This window comes from Patagioenas fasciata, chromosome 3 (assembly GCF_037038585.1).
Source record: "Patagioenas fasciata isolate bPatFas1 chromosome 3, bPatFas1.hap1, whole genome shotgun sequence".
Lineage (NCBI taxonomy): Eukaryota > Metazoa > Chordata > Aves > Columbiformes > Columbidae > Patagioenas > Patagioenas fasciata.
In genome coordinates, this window is record NC_092522.1 from 52,882,770 (window position 1) to 52,900,678 (window position 17,909).

A 17,909-nucleotide genomic window follows, 5' to 3' on the forward strand; every position below is an offset into this window, starting at 1 on the left:
ACAATACCCACCATTTAGAAATGCAGTAATGCTTATTATGAGCATTTCTAATTACTTGTTTCTACTCAAGCTAAGGAATACTGTCAAACTCCTTTATATATGTAAAAATTTTGATTTCTCTGTGTTATGCATTTTTCAATGTTTAGGTGTGCTTTCACTCCACAAATCACTGTCTTTATGCTTTTAACATGCAAATGTCTTGCAGAAGGTGTATGATTAATAAAGTAACCTCAGCGCTGATTGTCAGAGTTCTGTTACTTGCACAATCGAATGGGAGGTCTTAAAAATAGGTTTGTGCTTACTGTAGAAATATTTGCATAAGCCTGCCAGTATCTTTGGTAGGAAGTTAGCATTGTTACTCCACTTACTGGGATCTGAGGCCAAGAAAGGTTTGGTTGAGTGCTTAAGACTGCACAACTTATTTTCAGGAAAAGGATTCTGGGAAGACCCATATCTTTTGGTTTCTAGCCATGTATCCAAATGAGGCTTATTTTCGAAAGTGGCGTGTACTATTTGATGGTCCGTCTTTTGGTACTTAGATGAGGAAATGTGAAGTTGAATTGTAGGATATCAAACACTTGCATACATATGTGTTCTAGATGAAAGGTTCTCCATGCTTCTGAAGATCAAGCATAAACAAATTTCAAGAGTGGCTTTCTCTGCAAAGGGTGTGATGCCTGACAGTCAGACTCCCAGCAGAGGTCATATGAATATTTTCTATTGTAGAAGTTCTTTGTTGTTTGGAATTCTGTTTATAATACTGCTACTTCTAATGGCTACACTGGCATAATCTCCAGACTGAGCACAGCTCTTTACAGACACAGCTCCTTACTCTGCTCTTGTGTATTCCTTAATTTAGATTACACAGATGCAGAACTGGGGTATGTGTGTGTGGATGGGGTGTAAGATCTTCGTAAGACTAAAAGGCTTCCTGAAAATCCACACCCTGGCATAAGGTCCTCTGATTAACAGTTTGATAGTTTTGTCTTAGCCTTGAAGTTACTCTCTTCCTTCTGTCTGAGAGGGTTGAAGGTAAAGTGTTAAGACTTGGAGATGCAGATTTTGGAAATCAACTAGGAAGATCTCTAGTTGGTGCAAAAGTAATTGTGGTTTTAGACTGTCAATTTGAAATCTTTATAACTAGGCTCAAACATACCTTTATTCATCAAAATAGGAACCATTGCAATCGACACATTTTTGCCAATGAGAAATGAGTTTGTTTATTCCTGTAGTGGAAAAATCCATGCTTCTGGATTTGACAAAGTCTTGGAAAGCATTTTTTGCATCCTGGTGGTTATGGAAGTGCTTTCCCTGCAAAAAGTTGTTGAGATGCTTGAAGAAGTGGTAGTTGGTTGGCGAGAAGTCAGGTGAATATGGCAGATGAGGCAAAACTTCATAGTCCAATTCGTTCAACTATTGAAACATTGGTTGTGTGATATGCGGTCAGATGTTGTCGTGGAGAAGAATTGGATCCTTTCTGTTGACCAGTGCCAGCTGCAGGTGTTGCAGTTTTTGATGCATCTTACTGATTTGCTGAGTGTACTTCTCAGATGGAATGGTTTTGCTGGGATTCAGAAAGCTGTAGTGGATCAAACTGGCAGCAGACCACCAAACAGTGACCATGAGCTTATTCAGTGCAAGTTTGGCTTTGGGAAGTGCTTTGGAGATTCTTCTTGGTCCAGCCACTGAGCTGGTCATCGCTGGTTGTCATATACAATCCACTTTTCATCGCATATCACAATCTGATGGAGGAATGGTTTGTTGTTGTTGTTGCATAGAATAAGAGAAGATGACACTTTAAAACGATTTTTTTGATATTTTGATCAGCTCATGAGGCACCCACTTATCAAGCTTTTTCAACTTTCCCATTTGCTTCAAATGCCAAATGGCTGTAGAATGGTTGATGTTGAGTCTTCAGCAGCTTCTTGTGTAGTTGTAAGAGAATCAGCTTGGATGATTGCTCTTAGTTGGCCAGTTGCTACGCTCCTCATGTTCAAGGCTCTTGTCTCCTTTGTAAGACTTCTTGAACCACTACTGCCCTGTACATTTGGTAGCAGTTTCTGGGACAAATGCATTGTTGATGTTGCAAGTTGTCTCTGCTACTTTCTGACCCATTTGGAACTTAATGAAAACACTCAAATTTGCTTTTTGTCTAACATCATTTCCATAGTCTAAAATAAGTACAGAACACACAGCAAGTAATGATTTAGTAGCAAAAAAATACATAAAGTGAGAAAAACTCATTAAAATTATGTATGACATAACCACATTTATTTAAGAATGTATTCCAGTATCAAACAGCAAATTTCAACAATGCAAAAATGGCAATTCCTTTTGCACCAACCTAAGGAAATGTATGTTATTTTAAGGTTGTTCTGCTTTTGGCTGGGATAGAGTTTTCTTTCTAGTAGCTGGTATGGTGCTGTATTTTGTATTTAGAGTGAGAACAATATTGATAACACGTGTATGTTTTAGTTGTTGTTAAGCAGTCAAGGACTTTTCAGCTTCACATGCTGTGCGTGGTGCACAAGAAGGTGGGAGTAGGCACAGCCAGGACAGCTGACCCAACTGACCAGAGGGATATTCCACACCATATGACGTCATACTCAGTATAAAAGCTGGAGGAAGGGGAGGACATTTAGAGTTATGGTGTTTGTCTTCCTAAGTCACCGTTACGCATGATGGAGCTGTGCTTTCCAGGAGGTGGCTGAACACTTGTCTGCCAGTGAGAAGTGGTGAATGAATCCCTTGTTTTGCCTTGTGCAGCTTTTGCTTTACATATTAATGTGATAAAACCCACAAGTTTTATCACTTTTACTTTTCTGATTCTCTCCCCCAGCTCATTTTGGGGAGTGAGTGGCTGCACAGGACTTATTTGCTGGCTGGGATTAAACTGGGGTTTATGTTACTCCAGAGTGTTTAAAATCATTGATTTTGCACTATTTTCCTTTTTTTTTTTTTTTGAGGGAGAAAGAGTTAAATGTTATTCAGTGTGATGTTAGGAATACACCCTCATTCCTGTTTGGTATTGCCTCAGCTGCTGACTGAAACGATTTTGAAATCACCTCTTCACCAGCAGTGCTCATTCTTGGAACACAGTGTTTAAGCTTGCATGTCCTTGAGTTGTTTGGAATGCAGGCACCAGCTGCAAATAATAGTAGAAGAAACATCCAAGACAGCCTGTCAGCATAAAGCTTTTTATTTTGAGAGCCCCTGGGCATTTATTCCAGACACTTAGGAGCCAGGGCTTCACTGGGAGCACAAAGGCAAATTAATCGTACTATCTGAATCCTTAAAAAGAAAAGGTATCAGTCACTGATTTCCCTGAGGTAAGGTAGCAGCTGAGAATCTATAAGGTTTTCTTGACCAGTGTTTCGTTTCCATATTTTTAAATACTCTTGTGTCTACAATGTATTTATGTTCTTATTTAGAACATTTCTAAATATCGTGTGCATTCTGTATAGATAAAAACTACCAGCCACCTGTGTTACAGTGTTCAGAGTAAGTCCTATGTGTGTTTTGTAGCATATGTACTCAATAGGCCTACTGAAGTGGCAAATTTATTAATAGTGTATTTGTTTTGAGGATGAGGTTGCATGATATTTTTTCCCCCTTTATTTCATAAAAACATAGAATGGTTTGATTAGGAAGGGTCCTTAAAGATCATCTAGTTCCAACCCCTCTGCCATGTGCAGGGACACTTCTCACTAGACCAGGTTGCTCAAAGCCCCATCCAGCCTGCCCTTGGACACTTCCAGGGATGGGGCATCCACAGCTTCTCTGGACAGCCTGTTCCAGTGCCTCACCACCCTCATGGTAAAGAATGTATTCCTTATATCTAGTCTAAATCTAACCTCATACTGTTTAAAGCCTTCAGCCCTTGTCCTATTACTACATGCCGTTGTAAAAAGTCTAACCTCCGATTTCTTGTATCACCTTTAGATGCTGTTAGGCTTTTATAAGGTCTTCCCAGAGCTTTCTCTTCTCCAGGCTGAAAAACCCCAGCTCTCTCAGCCTGCCTTCACAAGAGAGGGACCCCAGCCCTCTGGTCATCTTTGTGGCCCTACTCTGGACTCACTCCAACAGGTCCATGTCCTTCTTCTGTTGGGGAACCCAGAGCTGAAGACAGCACTCCAGGTGGAGTCTCACAAAAGCAGAGCAGAGGGGGAGAATCACCTCAGTTGAACTGAATTATTTAAGACCAAATAATTTTAAACAATTTTTCATGTGATTTCATGTCTCTCACTTGCTGAAACTGATATAATTTTAAAATATTTTGGCTGCAATTCTCTTCATTGCTTTCCCAGTTTCAGGAAAGGGACCTAGAAATAATGAGTTAAGTTTTTCTGATCCTTAATGCCTGTTTGTATTAGCTGAGATTCAATGCCATATTAAAGCTGGCTTCAAGAGTTCCAATTGGTCTAGAGCACTAGGCAGAGCAAATTTGCATCTACGTGCAGAAAATGGTGTCAGTGTTCCCCTAGAGGGCACCAGCTTTCTTTGGTAGAATCCATCAGATCCTGCCTTCCCCCACCTCCAGAAAATGCAACAATTTCTCTTCTTACCTGTTTTCTGTGCTTTCATCTCATTATTTGCTGTTTTATCAACAGTTTCAGCAAAGCTCTGACATAAAAATCAGAAGAGCTCTGCCACATAAATTCTGATGTAATACGATAATATGACACATAGCATGTAAGACTTTAGTACTTTTACCCAGGTGTTTGTTTACTGAAGACATCGAAGAACTGTTGTTTTAGTAACTAGGTATGTGAGAGTATGAAACCATGAAAAAATAGAGCTTGCTTTCTTTCTCTGTGTATTTGAATACTGAATGCTAGATTTGGCCATAGGTCGCAGGTATGGTCCACTGTTGGATATCATAGATTACCATGTCACTGGAGTGGTAGTTGTGTGAAACAAGTAAGATTATAGGTCTGTACTCTCTTCAGATCATTCAAATGTTACTAGTTTAATTTCTCATCATTTTATGGCTTGTGAACCAAAACTCTATCTCGAGGAAGGGAAACTCTTTAAATGTAGTAGATTGATGATATGATCACCACAGTAGGAACTCAAAAGTTGGTAACTGTGGTATTGGCATGCAAAATTTTATATGCTGTCAGGCAGCTCATGTGCAGGAGTTTCAGAAGGCTTAATGCACTTCTGTGATTTCTGATGAAGAAGTTTCCTGACAAAAGTCCTGGTCTCTGTTGTGGTTTTGAAAATGGCCAAAGTGTGCTGTGATAAAATCCCTGTAGTCTGAAGTGACGAAGGCTGCTTGTTTCCAGACTGCTGTTTCAGAGTTTCTGACGACATGTCTCTCTGCTGGGTCACAGCTGAGTTTTCTCTGCAGCCATGAGGGCTAGAAATTTGTAATGGAAAGCAGGTGCTAACTTCTAGCTCCAGGGTTCGTTCTGGAGAAGGTATGATGTAGGTTTATATGTAGTCAACATGTGCATGAGCCACACAAAATTACATTATGAGATCCTGAAGGTAAAGGATGAAATAATGTAAGGATGATAAAAGTTTGATGACATGCAAATATTTATGTACAGCATAAAGCTACATCTCAAAGTACAGCAGATGGTTTCGTTGGGAAGAAATCCCAGTGAACTTATGAACAATGCTTTACCTCTTGACTTTTTTTTGCATCTCCAGGGACAATCTCAGCCAGTGGGAGAAAGTAACAAGAGGTGAGGAAGCCTCTATATGGATGCCTGCCCAGTCCCTTCCTCCTGGGACCTCAGATTCACTCCCTGTGAAGATTGATGACTGAACAGCAGAAGCAGATTGCTTTAACCTGAAAAGCATCACTTCTTGTTTTGGGGGTTGTCTTATGTTTTGTTTTTATTTGGGGGAAAAAAAAAAAAGAAAAAAGCTACAAAATGCAGACTGAGAAGCAGATCTGCCTAGGAAGGTAACGCCCATGGAGTTACCTCAGCTAAATGACTCTGGCAGCCAATCTCCTGACCTACATCAGTGACACAACGTGAACGGTGGGAAAATGACAACACAGATGTTTTGGAATCAGCTATCAAAAGAGAACTTACGACTTGTGAATATAAAAGACTGGCCTTATCTCATGGGCTGTATTGCTGAGGCCTTAATTTAAAACTGATGGGGGTGGGGTAAATCCTAGGGGGTACTTCTAAATTGTATCTTTCTAGTAAGGGTTTCAATGGTACTTTTATTATACCGTACTGTGGCTGGCTTTAACACCAGTGTCACTTGGGAGTTCTTGGCTATAAATAGAACAATATACCCATTGCTATTGTGAATGTTTATGTGTGATCTACTTGTAATCAGTTTGAACTCCAGCAGAATCCTTGAAGACTCTAATTCTTGCTTAGGTTACAGTGAATTCTCTTGCTGCAAACTAAAGGAAAACCAACCTTCAGGTTAAAAGTTTAAAGTACTTCATTAAGCATCATAATGCAAATCGTCTGTCACTCACAAGGTGAATGTTGAAAGAACTAGTAATGATGTTTTGTTCTTCAAAATGATTTATAAACCTAGACAACTCCTTCCTTAAAACACTGGAAGTACTGGATATTTATCTTCAATATGAGAGTTTCGGGTTGGAGTTTTTACATCCATAGTGACAGAAGTATCAGATTAAAATTTAAATGTGACAGCAAAGATTTCCTTGCCTAGCTCACAATTAAGCAGAATAATCATTTTTATTTCTACCTGCTGAGTTGTATTTTAAAAGGTATCAGAGACATACCAGAAGTCTGCTATCTGCTGGGAACAAAAGCCTTGTCAGAAAAGTCAGGTCTGATAAGAGGGATTGTGGTATCATCACAATAAATCGAAAATGTTTTTGTATTGACTAGCTCTTGCGTTGCACGGTAACACTGCATGTCTTCTACTGTTCTCTTCCCCTTTCCCAAGATGAGTGAAATTAGCAAATTTCTCCATTAGTCTGTTTGCTTTTTTTTCCCTAGTTCAGCAAAATTTCCAGGCTCAGAACTCTCAATGAAAGAATAGCTGACTGAAGAAAAGTACTCTAAAATACTGTGTTTACAGTTCTGTGCTGACTTAGGCTTCAGCCTTGCAAACTTTTGCAAACTTTAGGACCTTACATTTAATGCCACTCCGCTCTTTTAAATTTAGTGCAATTGTACAGTATGTTTCAACAACACTTAGTTTGCCCTCATCTTTCTCTTAAAAATCAGAAAAAAGTTTTTATATTGTTCCACACAGTAGGTGAAAACACAGTCTTTGCATACCTTTCACATACAGCCTATACTGCTAATATGCTTTTTCACAGATGATATTCTCTTGTATAGGTTCTGTGATAACATGGCCATTTATGTAACTGCAGCAAATGGTAGTAGTAAGTTAAAGACAGAACACAGGTTTTCTTTTTCCATCTCCTGTCTGTGGAGCTGTATTGCTCTAATAAGCACCCCATCTTATGGGTTTCATATAAATGACTTGGACTCTTGAGTTTTGCCTTCTGTTATGGTCGAGCACATACCAGTATCTGTACATGTGTAGAGTACATGATATATAATCACAAAATATATAAATGCACTTGAGCCTTTGCAGTACACAGATATCCCAGAGGTTGAGTATGCAATATGAAGTTACCTTATTTGTATGATAGTGGTTACCTAGCAGCAGCTTCATAATTTTTTTCTTTGTTTTGGCAATTCTAATTGCAGAAATTCATTGTTAAACACAGCAATTGATTTTGGAATTAAAAAAAAAAAAAGGCAGAAGACAATTACACGAAAATAGAGTTAATAGTATATCATGCTGTGTCCTCTGCTTTACTCCTTAGCAGTTCTATTTTAACTAAGTCTTGTAGATGCAGCCTTTCATCCACTAAGTATTTGAGAGACAATCCACATTTCCTAATACTTAAATGAAAATTATCCAATCTTTGGTGACTGCAAAAATGCTGTCTGACATTCAGATACCCTAACAACTGAATGGAATGTTTTTCCTTCATAGGTTAAGTGTATTTTCTGTTATTCTCCCTCTTTGAATGATGATCTTACAAGTGTTGCAAAAATATTCCTTATCACACTGTGTCTGTGTTATGGAAAACTTTTAATTCAACTTTTACTCATTGACAGTAATTACTTCACTAGTTCTGTTAGTTATCATTCAAAATATTTGGCAGTATCACATAAAACATTATGTTTTAAAGTTTGTAAGTACTGTTACAGAACATGTTTCCCTAACAAATTTGTCAAATCGGCAATAAGTTGTTCTAGTAATGTCTCAAGTCAATCAGACATTGTTTCTAATATAGAACTATCCAAACCACATAAAATGTGTGTTTGCTATAGAATAATGTCCATTGGAATTAAAAATTCTGACTCCAGTGGTTGTGGTTTGGTTTGTTTTCCTGGTGAGTAAAAGGAGAAAGGTCGTGACAAAATGTTACTCTTTGGTAGAACGTAGACCCACAATAGTAGTCACAATGGGCTGTATTTTCTAAGCAAGCTTAGTCTGTCTAAGCATTTACAGAGTGCAGATTCAGATGTGTAATTTTTTTTTTTTTTGTAGAAACAAACTTATACTTGCACTTCCAAAGTCAAAACCACCAAAAATTAAAACTTTGAAGCTGCAGTTGAATATTGAGATTTAGTTGTTCACAATTCTGGACTTGGGCTCACAGAGCAGTAAGACATCTAGATCTTCAAGACATCTGGCCCATTAAGTTAAACTGCCAGAAGCCATTCGTCCTTGCATTTTCATCCTACTAAAACTGATCTTGTCCAAGATCAATAAGAATCTATAAAAAGCCAACAGACCTCTCCTTTCCTAGAAGTGTTCGGCTTTATATTCCCAGAACTGCATTATTTTTGTAAAGAGTGCCAATTGCTTTCCCTTCTAAGGCTGGTAAAGGTAAAAGGACTGTTTGAAGCCATATCTGAGCATTTCTAATACATAATGAGATGGTGCCTGAAAGGTATGCACTAAGTGAGAAAAATAGTTGAGATAGCGTGATACTCATCTGAGATGTTGCATATTTTAGTACAGCACTGACAGAAACTCCACTGTTATAATTAATCTATGGATTTTGTACAGTGGTACAACATTCTGCTGTAAGGGTTCAACTCACAGCAGTATGTTTTGTTAAAGTATCAATTTAGTTATTACATTAGAGGAATGCAATATGTGGTTTGTTTTTTTTTTTTTTAATTGGAGTATATGATAAAACATATTTCCACTGGAGGGGACATGCAGTGTGGAATTAATATTTTTATGTGGCACAGACTCCTTTCATGTGTTTAAACTTAGAACAGTGTGATCATTTTGCTGTGACTGCATTTAGAGCATTTAGTGTCAAAATTGTAGGGATAGCAAATAGCATGGTTCATGTTAAAAAGTAGAGATTATTAGATGCTCAAAACAATTATGGCTCTCTTGAAAAAATGCATTTGCCTCAAACACTGTGATACAGGAACAGTTGTGTGAAGTGGAACAATTAATTTGTTCATTCTAAACACAGAAAAGGCTTTCTGCACACTACAATGAGGAGATTCATGGTCAAACTTTAGGTTGTATTTCCCAATTAGCAAAGGCAAGTCATAACTCTTATTTTGCTTTCTGACCAAAAACTGTGCTCGATTGTAATACGGGTGTATACTCTGTCAAAAAACCTAAAATAACAGACTGCTTCCTAGGGTAGATCAAACTGATTTGTAGAGTAGATTCATATATATTCAAAATTCAGGTTGGGCTGTTATGTGAAGAAGAAAGAACTTCAAGGAAACAACATTCAACTTTACTACATTTAGTGAGCTGAAAAATTTGTTTTATATATATATTTACACACACACACACATATATGATACATATAAACTATCTTTGTAAAAAAAACCACAAAAAATATGCAAGTGCAATAATTTAAAGAGGTCTTAACTTTGCATTTATAAATTATAAATACTGTACATGGTGTGTAATTTTTTTCATGTATTCATTTGCAGTCTTTGTATTTAAAAAAAAAAACAACAAAACAAACCTAAACCTTTACTATTACGTTTGTACAATAGAACAGTAAGCATTTATTATGATATAGTTAAGTTGTAAATAAATTCACAAACCAAACAGCCAGTACATATGCATATATGGGTGTCCTATTGTGAAACCTGTTTTTGCTTTTTCTGCTGGCTTTAGCACAGCAAGACTACTTCTGTGGATATGTAATTATACATATAAATATATGTATGATACATAAAATATATTTAGAAATGTTCATAATTTTAATGGATATATCTATACATATACTTTGGTGTGAATATTACTGAATACAGAGTTTTTTTAATATTATTTTTCATGTTTATTTTTGCTGTTATTGAGCATGAAAGTGTGGGGTGGGAAGTGAGTATGTGTATGTGTGTGTTTAGACCACAAGTAATCCACAGGAGAAATGGAATCAAAGCCTAATGCAGTCCTTTAAGAAGGTAGTGCCTGGTTTTCCTTATAATTGCATTTTACTCTTTATGATGTGTTTTCCCAACATAAGGTCATTTCTGTAAAAAAAAAAATCTTTTTTTTATCACCTATTGCAAGTTCCAGTTGTCACATACTGCAAAAAAATGCACTTTTCCATTTGCCCTCCTGTGCCAGAGAACATACCTTGCTGTTCACAGATCCTTGCTTTGCCACTGTCAAACAGCAGTGCAGGTAATGCCAAATCATTTGCTACCTTTGGGGAATTACGGAGATACTCAGAAAAATATTGTAGGAAATACTATAGAAAAATAATCTCACACTCAAATGTTTAAGGTTTGTTAGTCTGAAGCTGCCAATACCATGAAAATACAAGGTAGGTTCAGGGAACTGGAAAGGGAAATTCTAAACAACACATAAGCAGATATTATAAAGTAGGTGAACAAAAACAAGGATAAAAATATCCTGTGCATATATCTACCTAATACATTGATCTGCTTCAAAGATCTCTTGCATTGTTCATGCTTAGCAACTGGAGTATTCACCCTTTATAGACCTCAGAGTGGCCTTGTGTCTCTGCATGACCCTACTATTCTCAGAGAAAGATCTTGAGCCTGGGACAGAGTTCCACCTGAACTCTGTCTCTAGTTCTCAGCATGGCCTCCAAAATGCTCCTGCTCTCCCTCCTCACCGAAGGAGCTCAGCATCATTGGGACAACCTGGCCAGAAAGAGATTTCCAGGGTGACTGTTTTGGTTTAACTACCATAAACAGTTGTCAAAAAAGAGTTTTACAAACTACACTGGTTAGTGCAGTTGTGACCAGCCCTTCCAGAAAGGTTGGTTTGCTGCAAGGGTGAACTGCTGTGCTTACATGGAAATTGCCCTGACATTTAATGCATAAGGTTTCTTCATTTAAGATAAAATTTTCTGAATCATTTTTAGCAATACAAGAGGAATATTCTGTGAATAGTATTAATTTCACCATTTCCACCTGTGTCTATATTGTTGTCAAGGAACTGTAGGCTGAAGTCAATCAATGATGCTCTGGTCAAGCTTTTCAAACTGATGGCCAGCAATCATATGCGTTTTCATGTTTTTCTGCCTGCCATGCAGACTTATCTCCTATAGCAGAGCGTGGTGCTTTGCCATTGATGCTCACTGCCCACTCAGGATGCTTAAGTTTTTGCCCATTGTTATTGAAAAACATTGTCAGAGACCTCTGCATGTATTCCCTTGCAGATATTGGAAAATATGAATGTAAAATCACCTTAACGGAAGCTCACTGAAGTTTAGGGAAGAAAACTGCATTTCTTTACGTTTTGAGGAACTTAGAGTTAGGCTTGTTTGAAAGTATCCAAGTGCTCTTTAAGATCCTGTGCTCATTCGAGTGAATTGTAAGGGACAGAGACTTCAGTGGAATTCACCTCCTCAACAAGCACTGGAGATTACTTCGTTGTACTTATTTTGCTGAAGACAATTAATAAGGAGAAATTCCCCTTCCTCAATCTGTAGCCACTGTCCCTCAGATTAGGGAGAAAGGTTTGTTGGGTTTTTTTGTGTTTCAGTAGCGCTCTAGAAAGAGTGACTGGTACCGTCGATGTTTACGAACATGAAGATCTTTGTCTCTGGGTGAAGAATGAGTTACAGAGAAATGCTTCAGAAGGTAGGGGATGTGTGTGTAAGATATATTCTATAAAAGTCTTCCAAAACAAAGGGGAAACCTAAGACTGAAGAACTTTGAAAAGAATGAATTATACCAGGTAAAGTTTTTCTTTCATGTTTTTTGGTTTGTAGCATTGCTGGAAGGGCTAAATGATTTTTACCACATCATCTGTTAGCATTTAGCTGGCATTAATTATTTTTCTTTTTTTATAGAAGTGTAAAACCTGTGAATATAAGTGAGAATGTTTGTAGAACTACTTCTGTTCCTTGAACTGTATTTATGTTGCTTATGGAAGCAATGTAAGTTGCTAATAAACACTATTTAATGAACATACAGAAATGAAAAAAATAGGCTTGTAACATACCAAAAAAAAAGGCAAAAAAGAAATTTTTGGAAGCACCTAAGAAAGTCAGTATCTGCCAGAAACCTTTGAAAATTTTACAATCAGCAGTGGTGAATATGGGCAGTTTGGAATTAGTACTGATGGACGAGTTAATCATAAAGAAGAGAAGCAGTATGACAGCATCAGTTTCCAGCTAGTGAAGTCTAAGTTGTTTTTTTTGCTGCTGACTTGTGGAGAGAAAATAAATATTCAATATTGGGCATATTTTATATCTCATGACAAAAAAATCAGACCTTGCTGAAAAAGTGGCTAGCCTCTCATGTGGCTAGCCTGAGAATAGGGCCAGTGACACATGAATTTTTTCTTAACATGAAAATCTACTGAAGCTTGCAGAAAATAAGATTTACAGCACATTTGGAAAGACAATGGATGTCTGATAAGATGCTATTCATGAGCTTGAGGGAACTGGGTTGTTCTGTGACAGATTTCCATTATGACCTTGTGCAAGTTGCCCAACGGTGGATGGTTTGGGGTTTTGTTAACTTAATCAAGCTTCTGAACACCTTTGTTTTATGTTATGAATGTTTGGAAATATCCCTGGTTACATGCATTCAAGAATTCAACATAAATAGAGAAGCAATCAGTTAATCACCTTATAATTTGTATGATGGTGTTGACTTTCCTCTCAGGTAAGGACACATATCACAGAGCTGTGATGTCCACACAGATGCTGCTGCTGAGTACCATAGATGAGTGCTTTCTTTTCCATTTTCTGCAGCTGTGAGGGAAGGCTTAAGAAATCACAGTGCGAACTTTCAAGCTGGCATATGTAATTTCATATTTAACAACTTTTGAGCTGTCACAGTGCCATACAATCTTTAAAATTTTCAATCTCCTTTAATTAAACACAGTGTCAGATTTTGTTTTAAATCTGTACCGACTTCTATGTGAGGGCCAATGGCAAATGCTTTTGAGTACCTGTCTAGAGAATTGGGTCTATCTTCTGTGGAGTTCTCCCTTGTTTTCATTATTAGTTATCAAATATATTAAGATGTGCTGTAGCTTCATGTACAATGTACTGACTTCCTTCCTCTCAAAGCTTCTTAATTAGCCACAGCACTAGTACCTTAGAATCACAAGCATGATAGAACTACAGTTTCCAAGGAATAAATAGTGGGTTTTTATGTTGTTTGTTGTTGGGAATATACGTAAAATAACACACAAAAAGTCAGAAAATATTCCTCTGGAAGCTGTCTTTAATTACTCTTTTCTGCATATTATGGAAAAATACTCTCTGAAATCCCTCTCTTGTCCCCAGCAGAGCATTGCCATCAGAGCTAGCTATTTTTTAACTGGTGATGTACCACGAGCATCAGTGAAGTAAGTGCTGAGTCCATCAAGCAAACCTAGAGAACTTCCACATGATCTGGGACTCAGAGCTAATCCAGGATGTCTGCTAATATGGTTTTGCTTCCCAAATGCACAAGGACAGCAGTCTTCATTGAGTTTGTCCTAAACCTTTGCAATGCCAACAGATCAGGGGAAGCTGACCTAGTGTTTAGAGATGGTTGCCATTCTAGCTGCTGAGGCATCCGTTGAAGACATTTTCTGTCCTTTACCACATGACATGTGAACCGTAAGAGCACCAGTCTCAGAAAAGCAAGATGTACTGTACCACTGACTTAAAAGGAACCTGCACACAGGAAAACTAACATCCTATGAGGGACTCATGTAGTTGGTGTCTGAAAGCTTCTAAGTCAGCACCTCGAAATCATTAAATAGAATTTACTGATAAGATTGGCAGGTGCCTCATTTTCTGCCTTTTTTTTTTCTTTCTGCTTTTTTGTCCTATGAATTTGTTTTCTTCATGAAGCAATTTCTTTTTCTTTCACCTTTGAGGACTGCCATCTCTACAGCCTCTCCTGCCCTCTCTACTTCTGTGATCTGAGTTAATTCCAAGCGATTTGGAAGTGTAAAGCTATTCTGCAGGGCTATGTTTCCAAGATTTATCGAAAGCATGGAGAAGAGGGTATGTACCAAATACTGAATTTGTAGGCTGGAGTTGTGGAAAAGAGACTTTAGCTTCTTTATGCCCTGAGAGTAATAGTTTGTGTGCAGTATTAGAGATACCAGAAAAGCCTGGAACAAAGTAAATGCTGTGGCATGTCAGAGTAAGCCAAGGGCAGAACTAAAATGAAAGACAGGCTCTGCATATAGGGAAAGCTTCTCTCACCCACCAGCTGACCTAGAATAGGGAGGCTGACCTGAAGTCTGGGCTCCCCAGTCTTCCTACACAGTAGGTTTTGCCCTGAATTGTGTAAAGGCCTCATACAGAATAACCCTCTGACTACCAACGGTGTCCTGTAACGCTTACCATGCAGGAGAGCTTTATGAAGTGCTTTGGGCAGTGTCTCTATGTAGAGTTGGCATAGGTGAAATGAATGTGGCTGAGGATCCTGGTGCTTTTCTTTTGAAGCTGAAGGTGTATTGTAGATCTGTTTAGGAAGTGACAAGAAAGGACTACAGAGTGAGATCAAGAGGGTTTTTCATTTGCAAGACCTTTTACCAATTTTCTGAATTTAGTTGAACTTGCATAACCTGCATCACAGATCATGATGTTTGTGCATCTTAGTCTTCTTGCTGCATAGCTAATAGTGGCAATAAAACAGGGCATTCTATCTTTTGCAGATGTGGGATAGCTTTGTGTCAAGGACTTGTCACTAACAATTTTGCTATGTTTTAGTAACAACCCTATGTTTTAAACAAGAGAGTCCTGTGGCTGAGAATGCTGCAGTTTAATGCTTATGCTTCTGCAGTCAAGGCTAATGAGATTGACGCAGCCTAGAAGTGTCTATTCTATGATCTCTACAGGGTAGGCCGATGGTTATATATCAACCAATATTTTGTCTTCTGTAAGTGACGTTACTGCTATGCTTGTCCTGAATTGAGTGGGATATTGGTAACCTCAGAAGAGAGAAAGGATGGGCTGGGGCAGACTGAATTCTCTTCCTTTCTAGAACTTGGTTCATCAAGTTATCCAGGAGCTGCACTGATAGGGAACATCATTTTCAGTAGTGTTACTTTCACCTGGGGAAAAAAAAAAAAAGCAAATGAATAGAATATGCCACATTCTGCAATAAGATTAGAAACCAAATAAGAACTGTGTAGTTCTCCACATGACCCGACAGGGTTGGTCCAAATGCTTCACATGCTTTTTCAGTTGTATGTATGTAAAAGCACGTTTCTAAAATACATGATTATCCTATAGCCTATATGCTTCTCCAGCACTAAACCCATGTTGCATTTGGTGTCTGTTTCAAACACATGTAGAGCAAAAAAACTCTAACGTGTGTTAATTTCTACATGCCAAGAAATGGTGAGAGGGAAGTGCATGTGAAAACTCCATTACAGAGAGTGGTATTTAAAACAAACAAAAAAACCCCAAACCAAAACAAACCTAAAACAAAACAACAAAAACCCATCATCCTCTTTTGCTCTAAGGAGAGTTGCATTTAATTTGATAATAGACTGCCTGGACACTACTTCTCCAGGTTATATAGACTTCCAACCGCTATTACAATTTTTGGAAATAATGGTAACAACGCTTATGGTAACAACAGAGTGGAAACACACAGAAACAGACTTCATAATGAAACTATGAAAAACAAACTGCAAGAAGCAAAACTGGTATTTTAAAATGCTTAAATGCTGAGAAATAACTTTCTCAACTGCTTTTAGCATGTGGCAGATCCCCAGCTTGTTGGAAATGGGGCGTTGGCAGGACAGGCAAAGCTTTAGCAAAGCTGCTGTCACTTTTCTCTCTTGTAGTCACGTACAGCTATGTGGTACTGCACCTCATTTAGAACTGGCTGTTTACAGTGATCTGTCCCAGAAACAGTTCTGTATGTCACTGTCACTGCATTAATAGGAACAGAAGGTGCTCAGTGTGACTGAAAAGAGTCCTCTCTGTTTGATGAGGAAGAGGTCAGTACCACTGGTAAGGCGATCTCTGCCAGTCACCAAAACCACAACCAACAGACACAACCAAACCAAACAGGCTGTTGTGCAGAAAAGATTTTGGGATAGAAGTCAATGGTGTTGCTCATCTCTGCTCCCAGCAGTATTAACTGGTGGAATCCACAGGAGCAAAGCTGATGTGAAATCCCAATCGAAGGGCCTGAGCCAGCACTATGTTCCCAAACAGGTATTCCTCTGACCCACAGGGTAATGAAGCCTGGGTTCCTATGGGTTTGCATCGTTATCCTTTGGTTTAAAAAAAATTAACTTGCATTTTCTGCTGTCTTTACACACTTTGAAATTCTCCTCTCCCATTACAATCCATCTCTTGCTGTGCTTTTGCTGTGGTAAACAGACTCATATTCTGTAGAAACTGGCCAACAGAATGAAAAGTTATGGGGTGGACTCCTGTCCTCTCTCTAAACAGCCAGCAGTTTTACAAAACGTGGAACTCTGTTATTTTTGAGACTGTTCCCCTCTGAAGTTTGAATGATATCAACCAATATATTCAAAAGTTTTATGGAAGGAGAATGAAGGTGCCAGCGAGTAGAAAGTCTGGTCTGACATTGCTAGAAAACCACCTAAGATATCAGACTATGCTTTACAGTTTAATCTCTGACTTTAGAACTATGGTAAAAGAACAAGATCTATTGAAGCCCCACATACTGTATGAATACCAGCAAAGTTTTATTTTTGGCATTCCTAATAAGCAAATTAAAAAATGCAACTTGCCTGCAATATCTCAGAACAAGTATGGGCTTGCCTTGTTCTTTTTCTGTTTAAGATGCATCATGTAGAGATATTTACCTCTGTCTGCAGTGGGGAACAATGCTTCCTAACAGAAAAGTCTGGATTTCAAGACTGAGTACAGCAATGTTTTGGACTATGTACAGGTTATATTTCTAGTCCAAAAGTGTGATTACAAAACTGGGATGGAGATAAACAACTAGGTAGCACATATTTTAAAATGATCTTAGATTTTGACTTGTTAAGGGCTTCTGGTTTTGTTTAAGAATTTAAGTTTAGAAACTCTCTTAAATCTAATCCTGGAGCCTGTTGGCGTTGACACCAGCCTTCCCGGTGGTACTGATGAGACTGCTGTGACTGCTTACTAGCTGGTCTGCGATGCTGTGCCCAGGTCCTGTAAACACTTTGTTATGGATGGGAAGTAGGTAAGATCTCCATTTTGTCCTTTGTATAAAGCCCGTCCTGCATAGCAGACAGGATTGAGTTATCCCAGTTCCATGGTAAGCCTTCCTCAGCCTCCTGCCTTTTCCTCTCTGTACCCTAGAGCCTTCAGCTCTGTCCTGGTCCATACAGAAAAAGCTGGAGCTGGATCCTGGCTGTGTTCATGGAGGATTTTCACAGGAAGCTCCTGCTGACTCTTTTCATAAAGACCAGTCTTACATGGGGGGCTGCAACAGGTGTAAATGTCTAGATCATCATTAGTCCCTAAAGTGCAATGTCCA

At 38.3% G+C, this 17,909-nt stretch overlaps 1 protein-coding gene across 3 annotated transcripts in view; it reads left to right on the forward strand.

The window, feature by feature from the left end:
• The window catches only part of PDE10A (phosphodiesterase 10A), a 385,360-nt gene extending 375,067 nt beyond the window's left edge, over positions 1-10,293 (forward strand). For all 3 annotated transcript variants that reach the window (XM_071806361.1, XM_071806360.1, XM_065835230.2), the window contains one exon: positions 5,659-10,293. In XM_071806361.1, coding sequence (XP_071662462.1) covers positions 5,659-5,776 — 118 coding nt within the window. In that variant the 3' untranslated portion in view covers positions 5,777-10,293. The remainder of the gene's footprint in view (positions 1-5,658) is intronic.
• The last annotated feature ends 7,616 nt before the right edge of the window (positions 10,294-17,909 follow it).